This window comes from Drosophila teissieri, chromosome X, assembly GCF_016746235.2.
Source record: "Drosophila teissieri strain GT53w chromosome X, Prin_Dtei_1.1, whole genome shotgun sequence".
Taxonomy (NCBI): Eukaryota; Metazoa; Arthropoda; class Insecta; order Diptera; family Drosophilidae; genus Drosophila; species Drosophila teissieri.
The window spans coordinates 17679485-17707145 of record NC_053034.1 but is presented as its reverse complement, the minus strand read 5'-3'; the positions used below and the strand labels follow the sequence as shown (position 1 = coordinate 17707145).

Genomic DNA, 27661 nt, shown 5'->3' with positions numbered 1-27661 from the left:
CCAGTTTTGATTGCCTCGCGCGTGAAAAGCACAGAGAAAGTCCAATAATCAAACGAACATTTGAACTATTTATGGCAATTAATTATATTATATTAGTATTTGTTGGTTATTATAATAATTTAACGTGAAAATGATATGTTAAGCTTGGATTTTCTCTGTGCTTGAGCACAAGCCCCTTTTGGACAGAGAGATTAACCATTAATAGGACGAACAGAGCTCCTGGTATGCGGTGGTTAAACTTTGGTGTTGCCTGCGGTTACTATCCATCTACTCTCGAACCCCCTCCGTCTACCCGACCATCCGATTACCCGACTATCCGTCTACCCGACTATCCGACTACCGACCATATCCCAGCCATCGATCCCCAAGCCAGAGCCATATTCCGTAACTCAATCATGTCTCATATCCGCCCTGGAATGCTGCCGATGCCACCGACCAGGATACCAGGGCAATAGCAAGATGGATGACTGGCGTCCGGGGGCCACCAACATGCCGATCATGTCGCCATCGCCGTATCTCCTCAGCCGCTTCACCAGCAACGTCCCACTGCCGACGCTCTACGCCGGCGACTCTGCGCGAAAGCCGAAGCTCTCCGTGATCGAGCTGCTGCTGTACAACATGGCCTCCCTGCTGGCGGGCGTGGCGGCCGGCTACGATGTCCGGATGTCGAACGTGTCGCCAGTGCATCCCACTTTGCTGAGCGAGGTGCCCGCCCTGAAAGCGGCACCGAAAGCCGCAATTACCGGAGGTCCGGAGGAGGTGGATGCACTGCAGGAGCAGGTGCTGGAACTGGAGGTGGATGTGGCACTGCAACAGCAGGAGGGCGAGCAGCAGGATCCACGGGAAGGCACGCCCCGCAAGATGGCCACACCAGCAAGGTAAGTGTTCAATGAAACTTCAATGAAAGTTCTTTATCTGTTTTCCTGATCCACAGATTTGGTGGCATTGAAGCTCCGATCAGCAAATCGCAGCCCACATCGCTGGCCCGGCGAATCGGAGGCAGTCAGCAGTACTACACACCCGTGCAGCGCACACCACAGCATCAGTTGCACCATCACCAGCAGCACCAGCAGCATCAGCAGCACCATCACCACCACCAACCGCAGCCAGTTCCATCGGCCGTGGTGACAACAGTAGCGCCAGCACAGCCACCAGCCGTGGTGAGTGCACTCTACGCCGGAACCCAGCCACCGACGCCATCGCCACGCCGCAAGCTGAGCAACAGCAGCTTTGGCAACGCCAATCCCCAAGCGGATGCCTTCGAGGAGTTCCGTGTGGGCGGCGGCATCGGACCACCGCCCCTTTATGCGCCAGCCGATTACCTGAGAAACGGACCCAGCTACTCCAACGATGGGGGCAACTATCGCAATGGTTACTTCGGTGAGTACGCAGGCGTCCATTCGACAAGTAGTTGCTATCCTAATCCTATTTCTTCGCTTGCCCGTTGACAGGTTCCAATTACTTTCCATACCGGCCGGAGTTGAACTACAGCTACGAGCGCGATTGCAAATCGTATCCGGACTACTCCTACGACTATAACCATCGGCTGCCGGACTACTACGATTACCAGTATGAGGCGCCAGTGGTGCCGCTGCCCGTGACCGTTCCCTGTCCAGTTAGCCAGACCCGCACACCGCCGCCCCGGGTGCCGCAGATGGGCGTCAGTGCGGCCGGACACCGACGCACGCCCTCGACCGTTTCGAACAACTCCAATGTGCTGCTGGAGCACGAGGAGCTGCTGTGCTACGACTACAACAATCTCAATTTGAATGCGGAGTACGAGCGGGAACGCGAGCGAGAGCGAGAGCTCGAGCAAGTGGCCCCGCCCACCAAGCAGGAACTGTATGCCGGCTCGCCCAAGCTGCTGAACCGCCTCATCCACAGTCCTCTGCCGATGACCAAGAGCAACTATGCCACGGCGGCAGTGACGCGACCCGCCAGTCTGCCCTTCGAGCAGCACGTGCTCTCGCTGGGCTATCAGCAATCGGGTGTGGGTTCGGTGGTGGCCGCGTTACCACCACCACTGGCGGCCGGTCAGTCCAAGCTGCGCAGCTCGCTGAAGAAGTACAACAGTGGCAATGGCGGCAATGGGTCCACATCGTCGCAGCAGGGCACACCCACTAATCCCACGCCGCCGGACTCGTTGACCAGCGACGATAGCTCCTACTTGAGTGCCAAAGAGGGTTCCATTGGCTCGCAGCACAGTCGCGTGCGTTTCAGTCCGGAGGCCTATCTGGATGCCAATCCGCTGCCCGCCCTGGGACGCAGAATGACGGCTCCGGCGATGCAGCTGCCACACCAACAGCAGCAGCAGCATCAGCAGCAACAGCATAGACGCCAGCGACAGGCCTCCAGTGGCAGCACTCCGTCGCCATCGGCCTCATCCTCCTAGCAATCGCGCCTGGCGCTAACCCTGCAGTTGGCGCGTAGTCCGGGCGCGGACATTGGAACCGGCGGAGGAGCGGCTGGCCTGGCGCTGCACCAGCAGCGGGTTCCCTATCGCTGGTACTCGGGAGCCCGGCGTTCGCGATCGGCGCACTATGAGTACCGCTTGTGAAAGAGCAGGACAGGCTCATCTGGGCAAGCGAAAAAGAGGGGGATAGCCATAGCAGCTGGAAGATCCAGGAGGCGTTGATTGCATCGATCCCTCAGCTGCTGAATGGGAATAATCATCTACAGAAGAGAAGCAAATATGAAAAGCTGCAGTAAAACACAATATCAATGGTCGAGAAAGCGCAGATAAATCAAATGGTTTTCAGGAAGAATTAGAACATACATATATCAAACGGAGGAACATTACGAATTACGAAGATACTCTAGCTACTTGCGGAATTTCAAATCAAAGCAGCGTCTGTACATAAGAAAGTAGTTACCAAGTTGTTCACACCCCAGTAAATATATACAATTCGATGTTAATGTTAGCCAACAGATAGACAGGCAAGCAAACCAAATCCTAATCGATCCTCTGCCGAGGACTCAGAGTGCTCCTGCTGACCTACATAGACACACTTGTGCAGCCCCCGACTTGTGCGATTTGCCTTAAAAGTAGAGTGAAGACTTCACTAGTTTTGCCTGATGCCGGATTCCGAAACCAAAAAATGTATAACTCACATCCAAACGAATCCCAATCCCTCGTGTAAGATTAGCAGAAGCCCTTTGATATGGCTTATATACTCCCCTTTATGTATTATACACCTAGATATATATATACATATATATATCGACTATATCGATTGCGTTCTCCGATTTCTGACCTCTGAATTTTGATTCAGATTAAGTGCAGCCAGCTAGCAAGCCATCAACAACAATAATAATTAGTAATACTTTGTAATTCCGAGGACACCGCATCCCGATCAAGACACACGCCAGCCGTAAGCTCCATTTTTAAGTCTGACAAAATGTTTATATATTCATATACCTAGTGATAGACACCTAGTTATAGACCGATATTCGAATAGACGCGTTAACCCACAAAACCACTAGCTCTGAATTGAATTGAATACCAGTTTAACTCGATCGATTTACAATTACTTATAATGGATATATACGAGTATATACATGCATATACATACATATATATATATAGATATATATAGATATATATAGCTATATATTGAACACATAAAGAAGCATATTGCTGCTGTTTTTTCCAAATACTGAATAGCTATGATAATGATATAATGGCGATGAATTTGACTACCTTTGCATAGATACAGATACACACTATATAACCACGTTTGTTTTCGAGGTGTTTTCGAAATATATCTCTAATTATGTTCTAATTTCCTTCAGCATTTTGAAAACACCTCAGATCTTTAGATCCGATCGCCACATGCACAAATGGCATCCTTCGACTTTCGAGGAGCTGAATTCAGTTGAAGATTTCGTTACTCGACTCGTTTGCCACTCGAACAAATCCCGAATCCCACTAGGCCACATTTTCTATTGAGCGGGTGGCAAATGGGCCTCCTTATGCCTACATACATGCATATATGTATGCAGCAATTAATAACTATAATTTAGACAAATCGTTGTTTATGCTCACACAAAGCCGAAGTTAACCAAAAATAGGAACCGATTGACCATTGCCCACAAACCAAGCAATATAGCCACGCATCTGCCCAAAAGAAAAACAAACACAAAAATCAAAAAATAATAAGGAAACCAGTTTACCCACTAGCTTAATTGCATTTGCCTGCATTATTTATTAATTAGACGGAAGGCTTCGAGTTCTTAAGTTTATTTTCATTGGCTGCTTAATTGCCTTTGAATTAGCAAGCGGGAAAATTGAATTCAAAATCAAATCGACTTGAATTAAGCTGATGGGAGGGGAAAGTTTGATTGTAGGGGGGGAAAGGGGGAAGGGGGGCGGAAAGGACTCACAAATATGCAATAACAAAATGCTGCTTGTGACTTATGTTATGTACAAATTAGCAATTAACAATTGACGATTCATTTAAATCATTCAGAGACCAAAATGCGAAAATAAAAACTATTTTTTATAAAAAGAAAAACCAACAAATCGAATTAAATCAAATCGAAATGAGGGTAAACTTTTAATTGGGGAGCCTATAAAAGAGGCCATTCGTGGATTCCCAGGGCTCAAAAGTCCCTCAGCCATGACGGCGAGCACTCGCGTGGACCCGGAGCAGGAAGTGCCCGAATCCCGGCGAGCGTTCCGGAATCTCTTCAACTGCTTCTATGCCCTGGGCATGCAGGCACCGGATGGCAGTCGTCCGACCACGAGCAGCACCTGGAGGCGCATCTATCGCTGCTTCTCGGTGGTCATGTACGTGTGGCAGCTGCTGTTGGTGCCCGCGTGCTTTGTGACCAGCTATCGCTACATGGGCGGCATGGAGATCACCCAGGTGCTGACCTCCGCCCAGGTGGCCATCGATGCGGTCTTTCTGCCGGCCAAGATTGTGGCACTGGCCTGGAATTTGCCCTTGCTACGCAAGGCGGAGCACCATCTGGCCGCCTTGGACGCCAGGTGCAAGGAGCAGGGCGAGTTCCAGTTGATCCTGGACGCGGTGCGGTTCTGCAACTATCTGGTGTGGTTCTACCAGATCTGCTATGTCATCTACTCCTCCTCGACGTTCGTGTGCGCCTTCCTGCTGGGCCAGCCGCCATATGCCCTCTATCTGCCCGGCCTGGATTGGCAGCGTTCCCAGTTGCAGTTCTGCATCCAGGCCTGGATCGAGTTCCTCATCATGAACTGGACGTGTCTGCACCAGGCCAGCGATGATGTGTATGCCGTCATCTATCTGTATGTGGTCCGCTTGCAGGTGCAGTTGCTGGCCAGGCGGGTGGAGAAGCTGGGCAGGGATGAGAATGGTCTGGTGGAGATCGATCCGGATGAGCGGCGGCAGGAGGAGCACTGCGCGGAGCTGCAGCGCTGCATTGTGGACCATCAGACGATGCTGCAGCTGCTCGACTGCATTAGTCCCGTCATCTCGAGGACCATATTCGTGCAGTTCCTGATCACCGCCGCCATCATGGGCACCACCATGATCAACATCTTCATCTTCGCCAACACGAACACCAAGATCGCCTCGATCATCTACCTGATGGCGGTGCCGCTGCAGACGGCTCCATGCTGCTACCAGGCCACCTCGCTGATGCTGGACAACGAGAAGCTGGCCCTGGCCATCTTCCAGTGCCAGTGGTTGGGCCAGAGTGCCCGGTTCCGCAAGATGCTGCTCTACTACCTCCATCGCGCCCAGCAGCCCATCACGCTGACCGCCATGAAGCTCTTTCCCATCAATCTGGCCACCTACTTCAGTGTAAGTCTCTTTCTCAGTGTAGCTATACTTACTATACTTTCGGTGGATGAGGAGCTATGAATTCTACAGAGGATCGGCGGACATACCCTTTCGTATCCTCTTTTCGAATAATATGTTTCATATTTTCAGATAGCCAAGTTCTCGTTTTCGCTCTACACGCTCATCAAGGGTATGAATCTCGGCGAGCGTTTCAACGGGACCAATTGAAGCCCATTATCGTCGATGCACTGAGAAAAATGTGCCATCGAATTTCGCATAATAGGCCACGAAGATCTGTAGGATGACTTAGTTTCCTTAGTGTGAGCAATAAACTAGAACACGAAATGTGCCAACTTAATGAATTCGGCTTTGCATTTGCAGTTACCTCCACTCATTTTGTGCAGTGTATAGCAGTTACCTCCACTCATTTTGTGCAGTGTACAGCTCGCCGAAACTTAGTAAATTCCGAACTGCAAGTGAAATCGATAATGATCGCTAATCGGGCAGAACAGAAGCTCGCTAACCAGCGAATCGCATTGGTGCACCTTCCATCTCCTCCATCGCCGATCTCCGATCCCCCATCCCAATCCTCGTCCACCTATTTTTTTTTTTTTTTGCATCCCCAGGCGAAGCACCTGCCAGGAGCGGAGTGGCCTCCGCCTCGCATCCACCGCCATGCCAGCGCCACTTGGCCACCGATTTCTGGCCCAATTCGTAGTGGTGCCACACTTTACCGTTGGCCAGTACACTTAGAAAAAATCATATATGTGTGGGCATATTTATAATAGCAACTCCTCAAATGGGATAAACTTCAAATGCTTATAGACGATGCTTAGAATATAGTTATATTATGAAATATATATTATATGTATATTAAATAGCTTTCTTTGAAATAGACCCATTTGTACTGCACTTTTGGCTGCGTGTAGCTGGTGGCCAACGCGGAAAAGTGGAATGGAAAGGCTGGCTTTCCCAGTCTGGTTCTCGGATTCTGGCCAAGCCGCAGATACTCGAGCCTGGCCAAATGTTCTTCTGCTCTCGAGTCGACAGGTTCTGCTTACTTTTCGGTCCGTCGCGACTTTTTTTGTTTTCCGACTTCGCGGATCGTCGATAATGTGCATGTGAATGTTATATTATATATTCATTATTATATTCAGTGATTGGTGAATTTGCTGCTCCTGATTTGAACCCACTTCCCATTGCCAGCTGAGGATCATCGGGATGGTAAGTGCGAACTTGGATTACTTACGTTTCATACGGGTGTATGTGGGGTTGGGATGCAGAGGAGGCGAAGCCACATTTGCATCCACAGGCAGCGGATCCAGTTTGTGTGGTGGCTCTTGCACTTGGCCTTCGCCTATTTTCACTTTGTGGGCCAACAGGTTTTCCTTGTGGCATGTGCCACATTCGCCGAAAGTAAACCACCTAAAAGCAGAGTGCACCGTTGGAAATGCACTCGAAAAATGTCTCAAAATCGAATTTTTACCAATTTCAAAGATGTATGTGCTGAAATATATGATGTGATATAGTTAGGGGGTAATCAGAAGTTCTGTTAAATAGAATTTCACAGTATTGAGGGAATAATGTTACAGGATATCCGAAATATTATGTATCAAAGTTGATGGGAAATATTTCGAAATATTATGTATCAAAGTTGATGGGATGAATTATAAAGTTTGACATATCGGAGTGCTTCAAAAGTGTATTTGAAATCAAAATCTAGAAACTTAGGAACCTTGGAGTTCGATGTACACACAAACTGACCATTTGTAAGCGTACCAAATCCAAGTTGCTACCTTCCGGCACTGGAACAAAATTTCACTTGCTCCGCTTGGAGATTGGATCCCTGGATCCACTGAGGTCATCACCATCATCATGAGACGCCACCTCGTGCAATCGCCGCTGCAGAATCGGCAGTTTCGCCGTTTGAGGAGCGGACTGGAACCGCCAACCGGAAATCCGGAGGATGACAGGATGTGCTGGATTTGCCTCACGGGCGATGAGGACCAGCGTCGCCGGGATTGGGTGCATCCGTGTCGCTGTCGCGGCACCAACAAGTGGGTGCACGAGTCCTGCCTGAGTCGCTGGGTCGATGAGAAGGAGATGCTGCTGCCGGACGTGCCGGTGACCTGCACCCAATGCCGCACGGAGTACATCATAGTGATGCCGCCACTGTGCCGCTTCGATGCCATGCTGGAGCGACTGGACAAGGGCTGCGAACGCATGTGTCCCAGTGTCCTGATGGGCATCCTGGCGGCCACCGTCTACTTCTCCGCGGTGACCTATGGCGCCCTCACTTTGCTCGAACTGGCGGGCTATGATGCGGGCATGAAGCTGCTGCAAGAGGATCCCTCGCTGCTGATGATCCTGCTGCCTTCGGTGCCGACGCTGCTTCTGCTGGGCAGGATGGTGCGCTGGGAGGACTGCGTGATCCGTTGGCTGCGTCGGCACAACCGTCGCGCCATTCCCGCCGAGCATCTGGATGCTGCGGGCCTGCCACTGCCCGGTGCTCCGCTGGACGATGGCTACTTCGATGAGCTGGAGCGCGAGCATCCGGACGCGGATGGCCCCATGGGCGCTGCCTTCGGAGCGGAGCAACTGGGGCGCGCCTCCACCAGCTTCTGCATCGCCCTCAGTCTGCCCACCATCTCCGTGGTGCTGGGCCGCAAGCTCTTCGCCGGCGTCTACGAGGATAACAAGGTGCTGAGCATCCTCCTCGGCGGAGTGACCTTTGTGGCCGTCAAGGGACTTGCCAGCATCTTCCTGAGGCAGTCGCAGTACCAACGACGGCGCCACAGATTCGTGATGGACTACAGTCCACTCAATCGCATTCACAACCCGGCCCAGCGGCGCTGAAGGCATCTGGAGTCCATCAGTTGCAGCAGAGACCTCCTCTTTATCTATGTTTTATAGTAAAGAATCCATATATATATCATATATACTATACATGATAGTGTAGCCAAATGTTTATTTACAATTCCGAAACATTAAGTAGCTCCAGTGCGCCGGAGTGGGCATGTCCACGTCTGGCCGAGATCAGTGCCCTTGACCAGTATTCTAAAAAAAACAATTCCATATCATATGACTGCTATATGGCGGCTATGGCCCGCCTAATGGCCTCCAATCGACTGCCCAGGCTGCGGACCGTTTTCAGGATCTTGACACGCGTTCTCTGGACCAGCGAAGGAGTCGTGTGCTCCGGCTCGATGCATCTGCCCGGCCAGGCGAACATCGTATTGGAGGCCACCGCCTCGTCGAAGAGGAGCAGGTAGCAGGGTCGCGGCGCCAGCGACTCCTGCACGTAGTATTCCAGGAAGTGCTTCTCCGGCGAATGGGCAATGGACTCGTCCAGCTCTGCGGGCAGTTGGCATATGACCAGTGCCCTTTGCGGTGCACTCAGCATGGAGTTCCGCCAGCACAGTGCACTTGGCTTTCCCGACGGCTCCATCTCGGCTGTGGACTGGCCGGAGGACAGCTCGCCCGCCTGGACATGCTGCTCCTCGCAGTGAACCAACGCGGTTTCCGGTTGGGCATACAAACGGATGGGTACACCTGGCGGATGCTCCAGACGTCCGGTGGCCAGGAAGCGATATAGGTACACAAAGGGCAAGCCCAGATAGGCGTAACTGGGCCTTGGACTCGGATGCCCCGTCCTCGGATCATCCCTCTCATAGCTGATGCTCAGCAGGTGGCCGGGCTCCGCGGTGGGGCGTGCCAGGCCCAGGACGCGACAAAGGCGGCGCAAATGCAATCCCGACATGCGGCGCAGAGTGGGCGACGAGGGCGTGGCCACCAGGATCCAGTGCAGCAGATGCAGTGCGTCCGCGTCGTCCGGCGTCATGTCGGCATACTGCTCGTCGCAGTAGGGGGGGCTGTCCAGCATGAGGCGGCAGGAGGTCCAGTTGTCGGCGACGGCACGACGCAGTCGATCCACCTGACAGCCGGATCCGAGAGCCGCCTGGAACTGCGGCGGCACCGGGACGAGGGTCCGCTCGTGCTCCACGCTGCTGGCCGCCGCCGTGAAGATCAGCAGGCGAATGTCACTGGCATGGGGCTGAGCTCGCAGCGCGTTCCGCACCTCGGACATGGCCCGCTGGAGCGGAATGGAGCGCCAGGATGCCGGCGGCGGCACCTTTTCCTTGCTTTGTGAGGAATTTAGGATGAGAGGTGTGGAGTTAGAGGGATTAGCCATGCTTACTTGAAGGCCAAAACGCCATCGTGCAGCTCATCCGGCTGCAGTTTGGTCCGCGGCTTGGTAACCGGCATGGGAACGGGTCGCGGATTAAGGATCGGATTGAGACTGTTGGGCACCAGGCCCATCGGCACAGTTGTGTCCATTTCCGGCAGCGATTTCCACTTGCAAACACAATGCCAAACAAATCTAAAAGGTCGCTCTAACTCTTCTAAAATTTTGAACAAGCGAATGTAGTTTCGAATATTCTGAAAACTCAACCGAGTTGAGCTACTGTGTTCCAATGTTGAGTGATTTCAAACAGGAACACCCATGATTAAATAGGAATAACGATATGAAATATTTGAAAATCATGCAATTTTCTTCATTTCCCATTTGCGTGGGAATATTACTTTCTATTGGCAAAGCGGCAGCAGTTTTCGTGACGTAACTATTTGCGAAATCAACAAATAAACTGCTTGCGCAGAAAAATCCGAATGCATTGAGTATACGCACTGTTGTACTACGATTGTAAGCCAAAGCCGCGTTTACGGGGAAAAACGAAAGCTACGATTACGCCGAGATGTGCTGACATTGAAGCCAACAGGACAGGAAGCATTTACGAGTGCCTTACGAGCGCCCAAACAGACGGGCCCCTCTGTTGTAAACAGCCAATCAGCAATCAATCAATAGTGAATAATAATAATACAAATATTTATTTATATTCAATTGCGTCACGCCGGCACTGGCATGCTGATTATAATGCTGGACTCTCTTGAACTAGACCTCCCAGCACGCTCCACTCTTGCCAGCTTAACTACACAAACAGCAGCCCTGGGAAAACTATGTATATGTCATCTCATCAAATCAATGTATGTAAATACATATGTGGCGAATTAAATCCCATTTGCGGATCATCACATAAATATGTATGTACTTTGGACCTGGACTAATCCATGGATCCTTCTCGAGCCCCCAGACGCCACCATGACGCCATGACGCATCTGACCCAGAACGGCAAGTGGTAGCCAGCAATGGAGAGAGGCGGCCATGCGCTCCAGGGGTCGCCTGGTCATCGGGATGGGGCAATGTGGCTACGTCAATGCGGCGATCACAGTCCAGACGTACGCGTATACTATGGCTGGATGGGATGGATGCTGATACCGATTGCCCAGTGCAAAGTACGACATTCCACAGCGGATTGCCGAGCACGGATGGCGGAGCACAATACAATCACACAGATATGGTTTATAAGGTTTATGATTCTCTTTACTCTTTGGAAATTTCATTTATTAAGTTACTACGTCTACAACTAATTACGTACGTACAGTGTTTATAGGGTAACTACATACGGGGTGTCTACAGCTAAGTTAAAAAACTTGGTTTTCTGGCAGCCTGTTTTCGATTCGTCGGCCTAAACTAGATTGAGTGACTACAACTAGGTGTGTTAGTACATCGTATCGACTACTACGCATTATAATAGCACTTGACAGTCATATAGATATGTTGGTATATAGCTTAATACATAGACGGGTGTCTCTGGCTGTCTCTCCTCCACCTCCTCCTCTCATAATCCATACACCTAAGTACGCTGATGATGATGATGATGGTGTTTTGTGTTTTAGCCGTGCTTTCCTATCAAGTTTCAAACTCAATTTGCAGCACTATGTGGCGGTCTGTGTGGTTAGCTCCTTTTGCGGGCAGGCGACTTTGGGATACTCAAATTCCTGCCGGTCGTCGTGAGCTAACTAAAACATAGACAACAAGAAAATCGGATTGTTAGTCTTAATGTAATAACAATATTGATTCAAAGCATAAAGATAAAAACTAAGTCATACATGGAATAACCTCATCATTTGTGTATGAAGTAACACATAAATAATCATGACAAGAAACTCTATTGAATGTGTTGACCCACCTAGGACTCTTAGAACCGCTTGTTGTCGCGCAGGAAGGCCTTGTGACGCACCTCCTCCTTGAGGCAGGGCTCCGACTCCTTCCCAGAACCGCCCCGCTGGACGCACACGGTCTCTGTCTTCAGGCCGAAGCACTGCGTCTGCACGACATTGAAGAATAGCTTTCCGATGGCGTTCGCATCCTCGTCGCCGGCCATCTTCAGGCACGTGCGGAAGCGAAGATCACAGCTGCAGTGGGACAGAGTGTAGGGGCGGTAGTTGAAGAGATCATAGCGATTGGACATGCCATCGATCCACATCTTGCAGTGGTCGTGCTTCCGGCAGCACTTGTCCGCCTTGGAAGCGCCGCCCAGATCGTTGTAGGTTCCATTGGCCAGGTTGCCGCGTCCGCACCAGCGCGTGTTGGGCGCAATCAGCCAATCGGAGAGTTGCCTCCGCTCCCGACGATGCTGCACTGCAGCACCGCGACCACCACTCTCGTCTCGTGTGTGTCTGTGGACATGGGCTAGGGGCAGCGTTTCCGAATCGATTTTGGTTTGGGGGTCGACCGATCTGATGGCCAAGTGCTTGGCATCTGTCCCGGGAAGCAGGCACAGCTGCCAGGTCGCCAAAATCACCAGTGGCATCAGTGCGCAGATAGTGCTTTCGTTCGCGATCCACATCGTGTTGAGTTGTGTTTCTTTTTCTTGCTTTTTTTCAGCGCCCGGCGTTCGTAGCTGATTGCTTGCCAATCCGAAAAACACTGCCGTTTTATATGCTCGCCCACCGCCGCCAAAACGCAACGAGCACGTTCGCACTGGCCTGCATTTCGGCCGGCGATGTTATACACACGCCATCTGCTTCCAACACCGAAATCAACTGTTAAGCTGATGATTTGTCATTAATTTATTAGGCATTTTCAGTTCTCTGTGAAATATCAACATAAATTGGCTAATTTAATACACTACCGGGTAAAGTTTTGTTGTGTGGCGCGCGCGCAGTGTGAACATGTGTGTTTCAGTATATTCACGCCCCGCCAGTGTTGCACAATCGTCGTGGGATACACAGCTGTTCGGCGGAGTCATGAACGAAAATTATTATTCAAATTGAATTAGTTGATTGAAAGCGATTGCCAAACGGCGGCCAGTGGAGCAGCAAAGATGCAGCGAGTCCAGGCCGACCAGAAGCCAGCCAGGATGCACCAGCATGCACACACGCATTCGCACACCCACGGTTTGCAGCATGCGGAGGAGAAGGAGCACAACAGCAATGAGATGACGACCACTTCATCGTCGACTGCCCGAATTGCGGCCAGCAGCAGTGCCACGCCCACAGTGGCAGCGGGCGGCGGCGGGGCCAGCGGAGCACCCACTCCGCCCAAGAGTCTGGCGCTCAATCAGAACCATCACTATGCCCCCGGTTCGGACACATCCGGGGAGCAGGAGGAGGAGCTGCTGGACTCGCGTTACGAGTGCGCAATCTGCATCGATTGGCTAAATGAACCGGTGTTGACGTCGTGCGGGCATCGATTTTGCCGCAGCTGCCTCACCGCCTGGATGCAGAAGAACAATCAGTGCTGCCCCATGGACAACAAGCGTCTGTCCGCCGAGCACGACATCTTTCCGGACAACTACACACGCCGCGAGATCGAGCAACTGAAGCGGGATTGCCCCAACTCGTCGCTGGGCTGTTCGGTGGTTGCCTCGCCCATCGAACTGCACCGCCATCTGCCCAGTTGTCCCTACCGGCGACAGCAGGAGCCGCAGGAGGAGAAGTGCCCGTTTGCCAAGATCAAGTGCGACTTTGTGGGCCGACCGGAGACAAATCAATTGGAGGAGCACCTCAAGGCGGATATGCCGCATCACATGCAGCTGATGCTACAGGCCTTCCAGCAGACAGCCATTGCCACCTGGCAGCCGCACAAGCCCAGCACAAGTGGCTCCGCCGTGGAGAACGGGCACGGACAGCAGCTGCCGCCACCGCCCCAGTATGCCAATGGTGTGGATGAGCAGATTGTGCAAACGATGTACCAGAGGATTGTGGTGCTGGAACAGAGGACACGCGAGCAGGAGACGCGACTCGAGAATATGCAAAAGCAGCTGCGTCTGGCTCGCCAGCAGGCGCCCGTCGATCCGCGCTACAGCAATGGCACGATTGTGTGGCGCATCGAGCAGCTGGGCGCCTTGGTGGCACGCCTGCGGGCCAACGCCAACAATCAGGTGTACTCGCACGAGTGCTACACCTCGCCGCATGGCTACAAGTTCTGTGCGCGGCTAAACATTCAGCCGAGGAAACCGCATGTGCTCAGCTTGCATGTGCATTTGATGCAGTCGGAGAATGATTACCACTTGGACTGGCCCTTCAAGGGTCGCATCAAGTTGTGCATGGTCCATCCGGCGGATGCGACGCTGTCACAGCACGACACCATCATGACCAAGCCGGAGATCCTGGCCTTCCACAAGCCACGCGAGGCGATCAGCACACGGGGATTCGGTTTCCTCGAGTACGCCAACATATCGAACATCATACAGCTGGGATTCTGCGCCGACGACCAGCTGCTCATCAAGATCGAGATCAATATTGTCTGAATTTGGAATGGAAAAGGAAATGGAACTGGAAACTCGGTGGCACTGATGTCTTCCGATTGCGTTAAGTTTGCACCAAGGTGGATCGAGTCTAGGGGCCCAAAGGTAAACCGAGCAAGTAGAAAAAAAAGCCAGCTATTAGACTTACATGCGCATGGTAGCAATCATAATTTTCATCTTTTTGAAGTGAATTCATTGCCTTATCAGTGGTGAATTCGGTCAATAGATAGAATATAATCCCATCTGTAGGAAGTAGTGGCTAATGCTTGACCTATTATTACCAAGGCAATATAATTTAGAACTACAGATAGCAATGCGACCCCGCGATTTGTGTGAAATTAATCGATCCACTTTAGTGAACTCGTACGCCAACGTACAATATGCAATACCCGATAGCTGAGACACGTATATATTTTATATAGACTTATATATATATATATATATATATATATAGTATACAAGAGACCGCCAATAGTCACCGTCTAGCCGGCGTCACATAAAGCAATCTCAATGATATTCCAATACTAATCGATATTATGTATCCTAGAACTATCTCTAATTCTCTATTACATTCCTAGTGCTATATTATTGGTTTTAGCGAGCAAAAGTCAGTGCAGATCACGTCAATAGGTCTATAATTGGAAATTGGAAATCTTAATTGGGTTGGATTTCCCCGTGATCCCTTATCAATGCAGTTCAGTGCTTAATTAATCTTTAGTTTTCAAAACATTCTCGTCAATTTGATTGATTTTACCTATATTTGTAACTGAGTACGTCCACTTGGCAGCCATGCCTGCTTATTTTTTAAAACTTGTTTACTTAATATTCCTTCTAGAATTATGCTAGGTTTATATCTTCAGTTTATCGTTTAGAAAAACTAAGAACGAGTGAACCAACCAGCGCTTAGAATTTAACATATGTACCTTTTTGCAAACAACGAATGAGCCGGAAAATATTTGGTAACCTTTAACACAAATGCCTCCGTTTATGATCACCAATTTCGTTTGGAACAAAACACGAAGGCTGTATGTATTATTTTATCACAACACTTATTTTAGTCCCTAGCGTACGTACTATATGTTTAGAGTTAAGAATCCCGGGTAGAACGCACACGCTGGCTCGGATTGAAGCCTAGATTTATCTGGGTTCAGATCGCTGGCAGCTTGGACCCCTCTCCGTTTAGGGAACCCCAATAAAGGACACTTTTGTACCGCCAATCCATCGTTTTTTGCATCTGTGTTTGGAAGTTTATATTGTGTCTTTTGTTTGTTCAAATCATTTTATTGATTTTTCATACTTCTCCGAGTGATTTAGCCAGAATTTTACTTAAAAATGGAAATTTCTCTCATTTATTATGGCGTAATTTGGAACTTATTGATGAACTACGACTAACCTAATCCTAATTCTAGCTAGCTACTCAGTTGGCCAGGCGCCAAGTGGCGGGAGCAGTCTCGGTTTGCGTGGCCAGCTGCTCCTCCACATTGAGGTCGATGGCCATGGTGATGGTGGTGGTGGGCGGACTCTTGCCCTCGATCACCTCGATGGTGACCGATTGGGGCAGAGGCTTCACAGCCGCCTTAACTCTCGCCGGATCGTGGCTGCGCATGTGGGCATTTAGGCCGCCGGATTGGGCGAACGTCTTGCCGCACAGCCTGCAGGCGTACTTCCGTTGCTCGGAGTGGAGTAGCTTGTGCACCCGCAGCGCCTTCTTCCTTTGGAACGTGGAGCCGCAAACGTCGCAGACAAAGGGCCGCAAATTGGTGTGCGAAACGGCATGCACGTTGAGGTCATGGAAGCTGTAGAATGCCTTGCCGCACACGTCGCATTTGGCCGGCCTCTCGCCCGTATGACGACGCATGTGGGCCGTGAGCACGCCACGATCTCGGCAAGGTCGTCCGCACACCTCGCAGATGCAGGGCATGCGACCCGTATGACAGATGCTGTGCGAGGACAGCTCCTTCTGCGTGTAAAAGGTGGCATCGCATTCCGGACACTTGTGCGGCTTGATGCCACTGTGCCGCTGGCGGTGGCGCATCATGTTGCCCGACTGGGTGAACGGCTTGCCGCAGATGTCGCAGAAGATGCCGGTGTGCTTCCAGCGATGGCCGCGCAGATCGCGTTCGGTGCGAAACGTCTGGTTGCAGGCTTCCTCGTTGCATTTGTACACTTTCGGTGGACCTTTCCGCTTCTTGCTCTTGCGCTCACTGGCGGACTTATCCTGAACTCCGCCGGTGGCTTCGATGTGCTTCAGACGGCGGTGGCTCTGCAGGCTGCGTTTGGTGTTGTACGCCCGGTCGCACTGATCGCACTGGAACAGCATGTCCTTGGTGTCGTTGCTGGGCTGGGCGCAATCATCATCATCCGATTCCTCCTCGTCCTCCTCCTCCTCCTCGTGAGTTTCATTATTCTCCGGCTGCTCGCCGGCCGTCCACTCGGGATCGATGTCCAGCAAATCCTCCCGAGTCTCCACCAGGGTGTTCTTCATGGCCGCCGCCCGCTGGTAACGCTGGCGCGGACCACTCTCCTCCTCAGAGTCCCGGCTAGCTTCCTTTTTAATATCCTCTACTAGCTTCTCATTGCCCTGCACTTCGCTGGAGTCCTGGGCAATGGGATCGCTTTCCAGTGCGGTGGAACACTGCGGGCTGGAGCTCGCCGTGAAGTGCTTCATCCGGAAGTGTTCCGGGTAGCCGTCCAACGACAAACGCTGGTCGCACAGCGAGCAGCACACTTCGTAGGAGGCGGGTGCACTGAACAAGACCTCGCCGCATCGGAGATTGTGGTAGCCACCGGCCACATCCGGTGGTGGCTGCACCTTGATCATCGCGGGATGCTCCCTGGACTGGCCGTGCGGGTGTGGCGGCTTACTGGCTTAGCAGAGGATTAGCAGAGGATTCCAGCCATTGGCGTCGCTTTTTTTGTAAGTGTTTATGAAAAGGGGGTGGGGAAGGGTGGATTCCCCAGCTGATGGCAGTGTTGGCCAACGAGCCACAGTGTTGAGCTTGCTTTTGATGTGGCGCCACATTCGAAATGGTTTTCACTCCGATAAGTACGTTATCATACTACAATTTGAAAATTACAAATTAACACCTTATATTGTCCCCGTTTACGGAAAAGAAATGTACTTCTTTATTGCTCGACATTGTAAAAGTGCGGAAATTCGTTGTATACTGTAATATTTAGAACATTCACAATCTCTCATTAAGTTCTCCGAAAAAAAGGATATGTAACGGTACATTCAGCCCTTTGACAACGGTAAAACTTATCGATAACCGACCGCGCCTATCGCTGTGTATTCGGATTTTCGTATTCGAGTATACACTTTTTTCGGATTGATTTTTCGCAGTCCAATTGGAGAAGTTCGAACGGGAAAGGACACACAATCCCCGAGAGATATCCGTAGATCCGAAATCTAAGAGCAACCATGTCGGAGGCGGCGGTGCCAGCGAGCAATGCGAACGCGAATGCCACTGAGAAGATGGCCAGTTTGGTGCGGGAGGCGGAGAATTTAAAGACCAAACTGGAGGAGGAGCGCCAAAAGCTGAACGACGTCAATCTGTCGAACATCGCGGAGCGGCTGGAGCAGATCGCCTATGTGAACATCAAGCCGCGTAAGGTGCTGAAGGGCCACCAGGCGAAGGTCCTGTGCACCGACTGGAGTCCGGACAAGCGTCACATCATCTCCTCGTCGCAGGACGGACGGCTGATCATCTGGGATGCGTTCACCACCAACAAGGAGCACGCCGTCACCATGCCCACCACCTGGATAATGGCCTGTGCCTACGCGCCGTCTGGGAATTTCGTTGCCTGCGGCGGACTGGACAATAAGGTAACCGTGTATCCGATAACCTCCGATGAGGAGATGGCCGCCAAGAAGCGCACCGTGGGCACCCACACCAGCTACATGTCGTGCTGCATCTATCCGAACTCCGATCAGCAAATCCTCACGGGCAGCGGCGATTCCACATGCGCCCTGTGGGACGTGGAATCGGGCCAGCTGCTGCAAAGCTTCCACGGACATTCCGGCGATGTAATGGCCATCGATCTGGCACCCAACGAAACGGGCAACACCTTCGTCTCGGGCAGCTGCGATCGCATGGCCTTCATCTGGGACATGCGCTCCGGTCATGTGGTTCAGTCCTTCGAGGGTCATCAATCGGATGTGAATAGCGTCAAGTTCCATCCTTGCGGAGATGCCATTGCCACTGGGTCGGATGACAGCAGCTGCCGGCTGTACGATATGCGAGCGGATCGCGAGGTGGCTGTGTTCGCCAAGGAGAGCATCATCTTTGGCGTCAACTCGGTGGACTTTTCGGTCAGCGGAAGATTACTGTTTGCTGGCTACAACGATTACACCGTCAACTTGTGGGACACGCTGAAATCGGAAAGGGTCTGCCTGCTGTACGGGCACGAGAACAAGGTGTCCTGCGTCCAGGTCTCGCCCGACGGCACCGCCCTATCCACCGGCAGCTGGGACTACACCATTCGGGTGTGGGCCTAAGCCGAGTGCTACCCTATTGTTGGGAAGGCATTTGTCCAGGATAGATGCCCTCTCGCTTTCCTTACGCCCCCTCCTCCTGTGTTGATCTAGTCTCTTAATTTGTTTTTGTTGTGCATCTCGAGAATAGTTAATTTACGGACTCGGTGATCCCTCAAGTGTGTACATATGTCTCATGTGGGGATTGCCAGCATGGATGTCTTGGTTACCGCAGTGATGCAGTGTTATGCTTACTACCAGCTGCTGTACTATAATGAATCTAAATATATACATGTATATGTATCCAAGTGTAACCATTATGCGACTAGTTATAAGTTCCTGTTCGAAATAAATGTTGAGCGATAGACAAGCTTGCTTTTTTGTGTGCCCTTCAAAGTTTGAAAGTGAAAGTTTGAGTAACATTTATCAGGACATTTATTGTACATACTCGGCTTGTTCTACTCGAAAGTAAGGTCTTGGCTTAAAACTAACTTAACCAACAGATTTAACAGGTTATGCACGATTTCTAGTGATATGTAGGTACTAATATTTGCGACACCGAAATGGAAAGCTTTCGTCTTTTCGATTAACAAAGAACATTTGCGTCCTTAGATTACAAAATGATACTATAATACATTTAAAGTATTCTCTTGTTCAATACTATGAAAGATATGTGGAAAGTTGGTACGGGTGTGTCAACTAAATCGAGTCTCTATAAACATTGATAAGCTGCTATCAAATCTAGAACAGTGAACATAGTGTGTGGTGTATCTTGGATATAATGTGATTGGGATACAGAGCTCTTCCGGCTTAAGGCAACAGGAGGTTTCCGCTCAGTCCGGTCAGTAGGTGAACAGCATCTCGATGGGTCCCGCCTCGACGCCCTCCGCGGCATTGACCGACGCCTGGAGCTTGTGCGCCCGCATGTGAGCGGAAAGACCGGCCGCCTGGGCATAGGCATTCCCGCAGATCTTGCACTTGAACTTCTTGATGCCCAAATGCAGATGCTTGTGGTGGTACAGCGCCTTCGGGCGGGAGAAGGCCGAATCACATTTGTCGCACTTGTACGGCTTCTCGGTGGAGTGCATGGCCTGGTGCTCGTTGAGCAGCGACTTGGAAGCAAAGCGGCGGGCACAGGTCTGGCACTGGAACGGTTTCTCGCCCGTATGCGTGCGCCGGTGGACGATCAATGCCTCCCGGTAGCGTGATCTATAGCCGCACAGCTCGCACACGTAGTTCCGCTCCTCGCTGTGGACCCGCCGATGTGAGGTAAGGTTGTGCTGGTTGACAAACGACTTGCCGCAGTTCTCGTGCTCGCACTTGAATGTCCTGGCGCCAGAGTGACCCTGCACATGGCGGAGTAGGGATCGCGAGCTTTTGAACACCTTGTCGCACAGCTGACACGCGAACTCCGTGTGCTCCTTGCGACGGTGCTGGGCCAATGCCCGGTCCACATCGAAGGTGGCCTCGCAGTCGACGCACTTGAAGGCCTGCGGATACGGGTGGCTCATCTTCAGGTGGGTGTTCAGGTATTTCTGCGTCGTGTACCTCCTGTCGCAGTGCGGGCAGTTGTAGTCCTTCGGTTGGCGTTGCTTCTGCAAGGAAAACATATTCAGATATTGGATTTCCTTTTCAACTGCACGAACTACAGTTTTCAGTTCATGTGGCTACCTTAAAGACAGACTGGTGCTCCTCCTCCTCATCCGGTTGATAATCTTGCGTATTGTCCACGCCAGCCTCCAGGTCACATCCCTCGTTGTCGGATGCGGAGGAACTGCCCCGATCCGGCTGCCACATCGTATCGATGGTCTCCTCGTCCTCGGACTGTTTGCCCTCGAGCACCATGATGCGCAGGGGATTGCCCTCGTCCTGGTCCAGTTCCAGCTCCTGTTCCGCGTGCCCCTCCTCAGGCAGAACATCGTCGTTGGACAGGAACTCCTCCTTGAGACTGCTCACAGCCAAGGGTGCTGCGCTGACCGTTTCGAACTGCTGATCCGCTCGTGCTAGTCTGCCCAATCCCGTGACCGTCTTGGTGAGGGGCCGGCCCTGCTTGTCAAAGTGCACATTGCGGATGTGGCGGGCGAAGTCCTCGAATCCGAAGTGCTTCATCTCGCAGAGCAGGCAGACCAGTTGGAAGCTATTCGCCTCCTGCTCATAGAAGATCTCGCCGCATTTGGGACGCAACTGCTGCTGGGCGTGCAGGCGGGCATAGTCCACGTTGGCGAGGCAGTGTCTCAACATTTTCTGCTTTTAATTTACATTTAAATTGCTGCAATATTATTTAACAAAATCAAAATAAACTATGTAAACAAAATTTCGATTGACTTCGATAGGCACTTAGTGCGGACTTGAACCAGCACTGATTTCATAGGATTTAGCAACGTTTCAAACCAAGTTACCGCTTAACCAAAATAATTAAACTTATATTTTAAAGTTCAAAATTAATTATATTCAACCTGTATTTAATATCCGAGAATTGTGTTTCTCTCAAGTAACAGTTCTTTGTTCTTTGCCAGAATTGTGTAAAAGTGGCACTGTCTTTTTTTTATTAATAAGCACTTTAGTCAAAATACGAATCGGTTATCCGTTTTTCAAATTTGAATATGCCCCCAAAATCAAAAATCACTTGTGAGCTTTCTCCTGGTCTGCAGATCCTGCAGATTCGTGGTTTCAGTGGCTCTTTCGTTCTTCTGGCGGTGCATCCGCTTGTGTTGGGCGTAGCCCGCCGCCTGGGCGAATGACTTGTCGCACTGGGAGCACTTGAACCGCTTCCCATCCTCGTGGAGCGTCCGGTGGTGGTACAGTGCCCGAGAGCTGGAGAAGCCCACGTTGCAGTCGGTGCAAATGTGCCGCTGCCGCCGCTCACCGGCGTCCATGTGCCGCTCCAGATGGCTTTTCAGCTGATAGCTGGCCGGGAATCGCGCCTGGCAGGTCTGGCAACTGAAGGGCATCTCGCCGGTGTGTCGCCGCCGATGGACCTGCAGATTCCATTGGATGGCCGTCCGGTAGCCGCAGAACTCGCACATAAGTTGTCGATCATCCGCACTGGCAGCTGGACGTGCCGCCGACATGGTCGGGCCGCGTGTGCCAAATCTAATCGCTGGCACTATACTATTGTTAGACGCACCCCATCCTACCACTTGGCATTTGGCCGCTTTAGCAGCAGTCGGCCGATTAATTGCTGTCAAAGGTGCCCAATCGCATGGCTAATTTTAAACGCAGGCTCCCTTTTGCGAATCAGATTCATGTTATGTATATTTATCAATACAAAAAGGTTAACCATTCGAATATTAGCCACGTCCGCTTGCCGTGATTACAGGGATCGCCACAGGCTGTTCCTTCCGGTAGTCAGTGTCACAGGGACTCTTATCTAAATGGTTTTGGTTCTTGGAAGCATTGTGTGCTTAATGTATAGTTTAACCTTAACAATGTTTAGTTATTATTTGTGTTAGTAGTTCGGGAAATTCATTGAAATGTAGTTTAGTCTTAGTGCTTACAATCGAGCCAATTAAATTCGCTTTAAACTAAGTGTTCTCAAAACAAACTAACAAACTTTCAGTTTACCTAAAACTAGAGGTATTATTTACAGTATACATATGTAAATTCGATGGAAACCCGTGAAATGAGGACCACAGAGTCACCTGCTAACTGCTACCTGCTCCAAGCCGCAGCAATACAAAAAACCTATTGATTTCTATGGTAATCCTATAGCCTATGCCTGAGTTCCTCAACTTAAACGTCGGAATTGGAAGATACAAATCGTACAACTTAGACCACAACTTCGACCTCTGGGATCCTATCCGTTGAGCTCGTCGTTCCGGTGCTTGCGCATGTGTCCAGCGAGTCCGGCGGCCTGGGCATAGGCATTACCGCACAGTTTGCACACGAACTGCTTGGTGTCCGCGTGCAGGAACTTGTGATGGTAGAGGCCCTTTTGCCGGGAGAAGGTCGCGCCGCAAACGCTGCACACATGCGGTCGCTCCGTGGAATGCATGGCCATGTGCTCACGCAGGCCGGAATGGGAGGGGAATCGCTTGTCGCACACTTGACACCCGAACGGCCGCTCACCCGTATGGCTCCTTATGTGGACGCGCAGCGTCTCCTTATTCCGGCAGCTGTAGCCGCAGCTCTCGCAGACGAAGTTCTTCTGCTCCGTGTGCACCTTGCCGTGGTTGCGCATGTGACGGATGGTGAAGAAGCGCTTGCCGCAGCCGGGATGCGGGCAGGGCACGTTCCGTTCGCTGGTGTGCTTGAGCTGGTGGCGTTTCAGTTCGTGTCGCGTCTTGTAGCGCCGACCGCAGACCACACAGGCAGCACCACCATGCGCCTGCACCATGTGCTCGTCCAGTAGGCGAAGGCGCGGCAATTGGGCCTCGCATTCCAGGCAGGTGAAGATGGCGGAGCCGCCTTCCTCGCCGTTGTCATGATCCCGCTTCAAATGCTGACGCAGACTGTATTTGCCATGGTAGATCTTGCCGCAGTGCTCGCACTTGTACTCCTGGGCAGATGACTTGGCGGGCGCATCCTTGGGCGGCTCGTAGTCCGCATCATCGCTGTCCGCATCCGGCGAAAGGGTGTCTTTGTGCTGACGCATTATGTGTCGTTCGAGAACCTTGCGGCTCTGGTAAACCTTTGTGCAGTGCGGACACGAGTGCGGAATCTTGGCGGAGTGCCTACTCTCGCTGTCCAGATTCAGTTTGATGCCGCACTCCTCCTGCTCAGAGTCCTCCTCCTTGTAGTCCACCTTGAGGGCTCTGACTTGACGTAGAGATTCGCTGGCCATCGACTGATGGTCCTGCCATTTGATTATGCTCCTGCCCGGCCGCTCATTCTCCTCCTCGTCCTGCCCGTCCAGAACACCGCGCTCATCCTCGCTGTCATCGCCATGGTCGCCGCCAATCTCGTACCAGGCAAATGGATTCACCTGCGCCACTATGGGCACCGGCGAGTTGGGCTCCCGCTCACGATCCCGCTCCTGCTTAAGATCCGCTCCGGCGTCCGCAGCCTCCGTCTTCAGCAGGCCGTTCTCAAAGTGCACGTTCTGGACGTGGAGCAGAAAGTCTCCGAACACAAAGCTCTTCATCTCGCAGAACGCACAGTCGATGCGGAAGCTGTGCAGGCTCTGAAAGTAGATCTCGCCGCACTTGGCGTTCGCCATTCCGGCGTACGTGTCCGGCTTGAGGGACTTGAGCATGATTGCGGCTCCCACCTGGCCGTTGCTCGCCAGGATTTGCTCCTTTTTTCGAATATTTTCGCCGTTCTAATTGGAACGCAAACTTTTGGTCTTGGCGTCAACAGCTGTTTTTGTTGGAGATGCCCCTGTGATAGTTAGCGGGGAAAACACACTGAGCTTAAACTAGCTACTTTTCTGAGATTTTACCACAATTAATTCATTAGGTTTTGAAATCGTTTGCACAAATGTATTAAATCGAAGTAATTAGTAATATATTAATACATACCTTAAAATATCTGGGCTGAATTCTAGCTATTTCAAGCACTTTGGCTTTTATTTAGCCATCGTCTTCGTTTTGAACGATAGACCCAGTTATCGAAAAACGATAACTCCGATAGGCTGCGTTGTGGCAACACGAGATTCCGGTATTGGAATAGCGAATTTCCTTGAAAGATACACCCATTGAACCGCCGCCAGCTATGCATCCCGATCTCACGGAGCGTATTCTCCAGCACTTGGAGACCGCCGATAAGGTGGACACACTGGACCTGGCCACGCTCTTTGCCGAGGATCACCAGAAGATTGTTGGCTCGTTGAAGAGCATCCAGGCGCATGGCGAACTGGTCACCGCAGAAACGGTCACCCACAAGAGTTTGGGCCTCACAGACGAGGGTCGCGCCGTCGTGGAGCACGGCAGTCATGAGGCCCTGGTCTACGCTCTAGTTCCGCCAGAGGGAATCGCCCAGGCGGCTCTAATGACAGCCGGTGGAGCAAATGCCAAGGTGGGCTTTAGCAAGGCCATGTCCCACGGCTGGATATTGGTGGACAAGAGCGTCACTCCGCCGCTGGTGCGCCGCAAGGTGGACACCATTACGGATGTGGTGCGTAACCAACTGCAGCAGGTGGCACTGGGAAAGGGCGACCAGCTGCCCGCCAAGGAGGTGGCCGACTTCAAGAAACGGAAACTTCTCCAGGAAACGACCACCAAGAGCTTCGTGCTGGCACGCGGCCCTGAGTTTGCCACCACTCTCACCAAGCTGGAGACGGATCTCACGGTGGAAATGCTCGCCAACGGATTGTGGGACCAGCTCAAGTTCAAGGCCTATAACTTTGATGCCTTGGGTGCGCCGCCAACGCGTGGACATCTCCATCCCTTGCTTAAGGTGCGCACTGAATTCCGGCAGATATTCCTCGAGATGGGCTTCTCAGAGATGCCAACGAACAACTACGTGGAGTCGTCGTTCTGGAACTTCGATGCACTCTATCAGCCGCAGCAGCATCCGGCTCGCGATGCCCACGACACCTTCTTCGTGAATCATCCGGCCAGAAGCCACAAGTTTCCGCAGGATTATCTGGAGCGCGTGAAGAAGGTGCACTCGGTGGGTGGCTATGGATCGAAGGGTTACGGCTACGACTGGAAGCTGGAGGAGGCGCAGAAGAATCTACTGCGCACCCACACGACGGCCGTAAGTGCCAGGATGCTGTACAAGCTGGCCAACCAGGAGGGCGGCTTCAAAGCAGCCAAGTACTTCAGCATCGACAAAGTGTTCCGCAACGAAACACTGGACGCCACACATCTGGCGGAGTTCCATCAGGTGGAGGGTGTGATCGCAGATGTTGGCCTGACGCTGGGCGATCTAATTGGCACGCTGTACGAGTTCTTCAGAAAGCTAGGCATCACGCAGCTGGAATTCAAGCCGGCTTACAATCCCTACACCGAGCCCAGCATGGAGATCTTCTGCTATCACCCCGGCCTGGCCAAGTGGATCGAGGTGGGCAACTCGGGCGTCTTCCGGCCGGAGATGCTGCTGCCCATGGGACTGCCGGAGAACGTGAATGTGATCGCCTGGGGTCTGTCGCTGGAGCGACCCACCATGATCAAGTACGGCATTAACAACATTCGTGATTTGGTCGGACCCAAAGTGGATCTAAAGATGGTGGAGGAGGGTCCAATTTGCCGGCTGGATCATGTTTAATGCCTTAACAAAAAAAAACAGTAGGACCTGCGATCAAATTGCATTTTTTTCACACACGAATGTTCCAAAACATATTTATAAATAAAATTTCCGCCACAGAACTTGGGTTGTATTGATAAGGGAATCAACTTTTCAAATTTGGCAAATCTCTTTTTAATTTTCCCGCCAACCAGCTGTTGCATAGGGTTGTCGCAGGCAATTGTTTGGTGCTAGCCGCATTTTAAGTTTTTGTTCGAGAGCACCTCAGTCTTATAAAAGCACCCATATCTGAACTTATCTGAAAGGAACTGCTCAGAGTGAGAATTATAAAATAAGTTTGAGAATCTTATCAATTGAAAGAGCACTTGATAACCCTGACACGAAACAACGTCACCTCTCAAACACACGCACACACACACACAGACGCACGAAGAAAACAACGAAGGAGAGACCCAAACAAAAAAAAACACACAAATTCGTCATCATCGCTGGAGTTTAGGCCTTGAAAATGGCCAACAATCCGACGCAGACGCTCCAACAGGCGATCAAGGCCGAGTTCGGCATCCAGAACACCAGCGATCTATCCAAATTAAGCAGTATCAGTGGCACGAGCCCACAAACGACGCCGAGATTCGCAATTCCGCAACTCAAAATTCCCCAGCTGAAAATTCCACAATTGCAGCTGCAGGCCAATGCGGATGCAGGGGCCCAGCAAGAATCCCGCCAAGCGGCGGAAACACACAATCAGCTGCTCCTCAATGAGATCCAGTTGAGGCAGCGCCAGCGATCGGAGAGCGAAAGCAAGCCGCAGCCCGTGGAATTTGTGATACCCCCACTGGGAGCAACGCCCAAGGAGCCCCTGAGTATACCCCTGCTGGCCAGACTGGAGCGCGGCGTGGATAAGCTGCAAATAGGCGATGGGGCAACGAGTCCAGCCACGCCAGCATCACCACTCATTGACCTCTCGTCGACGGTAATAGCTGGGAATAGTGGCGCACCGCCCAAGGAGTCGGCCAGCAAGGCGCGCCAGCTGACCAGTCATAAGAGCTTCGACATACCCTTCATTGCCTGCGATCGAGAAAGGGGAAGCACGCCCACTGCCAATTTCCTGGCCAGCAGGAAATCCATCAACTACGACGAGGACGAGCTGGCCGATCGGCCGCCAGCGGATACCGACTACCGGGAGCAACCGGGACCCATCGGGCTCATGCTGGACGCAGTGGTGGGCTATCCGGAGCCGCGGAAGCCCCGTCTGGTGTACGCCGTCACCCCGCTGGAACGACAGCACCTGAGGATGTGCCAGCACCAGGACTACGGCAGCCAGGTCAAGAGATTCCGCTTCGATACTCCCTCGCCGGATGAGCTCGTGAAGCAGGCGCTGCAGAAATCCTGGCGCGCCTCCCGCACTTGACCATGTTGCGCATGTTAGTTGACAATTACCGATAAGTAAAGCAAAATAATAAATCCACTAAGTTCAAAAGAAGCTGACTGACTATATTCTTAGTTCTACAACTACTTGAAGAACTACCTGTTATTAAATTGGCAGTGCAATCCCTCTCTTTTGATTTGCTTTCTCAGTTATAACTGCTGAACATATAACTATATTTATTTATTTATATTTATTTATTCAAAATGATCGGTAAAAT

The 27661-nt window shown here is 51.5% G+C and overlaps 13 protein-coding genes across 14 annotated transcripts; 7 read left to right on the top strand and 6 right to left on the bottom strand.

The window, feature by feature from the left end:
• Positions 1-109: 109 nt before the first annotated feature.
• Positions 110-4317, top strand: LOC122625234. The gene is made up of 3 exons (XM_043805245.1): positions 110-878; positions 935-1380; positions 1452-4317. The coding sequence occupies exons 1-3, from the start codon at positions 460-462 to the stop codon at positions 2390-2392; spliced, it is 1806 nt and encodes a 601-aa protein (XP_043661180.1). The 5' UTR covers positions 110-459; the 3' UTR covers positions 2393-4317.
• Positions 4318-4619: 302 nt separating this feature from the next.
• On the top strand, positions 4620-5990 carry LOC122622945 (odorant receptor 7a). Its single transcript, XM_043801754.1, has 2 exons — positions 4620-5783; positions 5913-5990. Exons 1-2 carry the CDS (start codon positions 4620-4622, stop codon positions 5988-5990), a joined length of 1242 nt encoding a protein of 413 aa, XP_043657689.1.
• Positions 5991-7486: 1496 nt separating this feature from the next.
• On the top strand, positions 7487-8720 carry LOC122623810 (E3 ubiquitin-protein ligase MARCHF5). Its single transcript, XM_043803153.1, has one exon. It carries the CDS (start codon positions 7638-7640, stop codon positions 8616-8618), a length of 981 nt encoding a protein of 326 aa, XP_043659088.1. The 5' UTR covers positions 7487-7637; the 3' UTR covers positions 8619-8720.
• Position 8721: 1 nt separating this feature from the next.
• On the bottom strand, positions 8722-10248 carry LOC122623809. Its single transcript, XM_043803152.1, has 2 exons — positions 9961-10248; positions 8722-9904 (listed from the first exon to the last, which is right to left on the bottom strand). The coding sequence occupies exons 1-2, from the start codon at positions 10098-10100 to the stop codon at positions 8851-8853; spliced, it is 1194 nt and encodes a 397-aa protein (XP_043659087.1). The 5' UTR covers positions 10101-10248; the 3' UTR covers positions 8722-8850.
• Positions 10249-11184: 936 nt separating this feature from the next.
• LOC122622998 (acidic phospholipase A2 PA4) lies at positions 11185-12619 on the bottom strand. 2 transcript variants are annotated; one of them, XM_043801855.1, is made up of 2 exons: positions 11852-12619; positions 11185-11677 (listed from the first exon to the last, which is right to left on the bottom strand). In XM_043801855.1, the coding sequence occupies exon 1, from the start codon at positions 12509-12511 to the stop codon at positions 11861-11863; it is 651 nt and encodes a 216-aa protein (XP_043657790.1). In that variant the 5' UTR covers positions 12512-12619; the 3' UTR covers positions 11185-11677; positions 11852-11860. The 2 variants fall into 2 exon arrangements, with proteins under 2 accessions (XP_043657790.1, XP_043657789.1); XM_043801854.1 differs by having other exon boundaries at positions 11185-11681; positions 11852-12614.
• A 133-nt stretch (positions 12620-12752) lies between these two features.
• LOC122622997 (TNF receptor-associated factor 6) lies at positions 12753-15630 on the top strand. Its single transcript, XM_043801852.1, has one exon. It carries the CDS (start codon positions 12989-12991, stop codon positions 14414-14416), a length of 1428 nt encoding a protein of 475 aa, XP_043657787.1. The 5' UTR covers positions 12753-12988; the 3' UTR covers positions 14417-15630.
• An 88-nt stretch (positions 15631-15718) lies between these two features.
• On the bottom strand, positions 15719-17345 carry LOC122624124 (zinc finger protein 660). Its single transcript, XM_043803567.1, has one exon. It carries the CDS (start codon positions 17232-17234, stop codon positions 15831-15833), a length of 1404 nt encoding a protein of 467 aa, XP_043659502.1. The 5' UTR covers positions 17235-17345; the 3' UTR covers positions 15719-15830.
• A 380-nt stretch (positions 17346-17725) lies between these two features.
• On the top strand, positions 17726-19243 carry LOC122624322 (guanine nucleotide-binding protein subunit beta-5). The gene has a single exon (XM_043803820.1). It carries the CDS (start codon positions 17835-17837, stop codon positions 18909-18911), a length of 1077 nt encoding a protein of 358 aa, XP_043659755.1. The 5' UTR covers positions 17726-17834; the 3' UTR covers positions 18912-19243.
• A 61-nt stretch (positions 19244-19304) lies between these two features.
• Positions 19305-21219, bottom strand: LOC122624179 (zinc finger protein 771). The gene is made up of 2 exons (XM_043803638.1): positions 20559-21219; positions 19305-20482 (listed from the first exon to the last, which is right to left on the bottom strand). Exons 1-2 carry the CDS (start codon positions 21126-21128, stop codon positions 19730-19732), a joined length of 1323 nt encoding a protein of 440 aa, XP_043659573.1. The 5' UTR covers positions 21129-21219; the 3' UTR covers positions 19305-19729.
• Positions 21220-21502: 283 nt separating this feature from the next.
• Positions 21503-21994, bottom strand: LOC122624254 (zinc finger protein 771). Its single transcript, XM_043803740.1, has one exon. It carries the CDS (start codon positions 21956-21958, stop codon positions 21503-21505), a length of 456 nt encoding a protein of 151 aa, XP_043659675.1. The 5' UTR covers positions 21959-21994.
• Positions 21995-22115: 121 nt separating this feature from the next.
• Positions 22116-24180, bottom strand: LOC122624125 (zinc finger and BTB domain-containing protein 47). Its single transcript, XM_043803568.1, has one exon. It carries the CDS (start codon positions 24079-24081, stop codon positions 22684-22686), a length of 1398 nt encoding a protein of 465 aa, XP_043659503.1. The 5' UTR covers positions 24082-24180; the 3' UTR covers positions 22116-22683.
• Positions 24181-24446: 266 nt separating this feature from the next.
• On the top strand, positions 24447-26137 carry LOC122623330 (phenylalanine--tRNA ligase alpha subunit). Its single transcript, XM_043802419.1, has one exon. It carries the CDS (start codon positions 24540-24542, stop codon positions 26034-26036), a length of 1497 nt encoding a protein of 498 aa, XP_043658354.1. The 5' UTR covers positions 24447-24539; the 3' UTR covers positions 26037-26137.
• A 236-nt stretch (positions 26138-26373) lies between these two features.
• Positions 26374-27498, top strand: LOC122623331. Its single transcript, XM_043802420.1, has one exon. The coding sequence runs from the start codon at positions 26524-26526 to the stop codon at positions 27424-27426; it is 903 nt and encodes a 300-aa protein (XP_043658355.1). The 5' UTR covers positions 26374-26523; the 3' UTR covers positions 27427-27498.
• Positions 27499-27661: the final 163 nt, after the last annotated feature.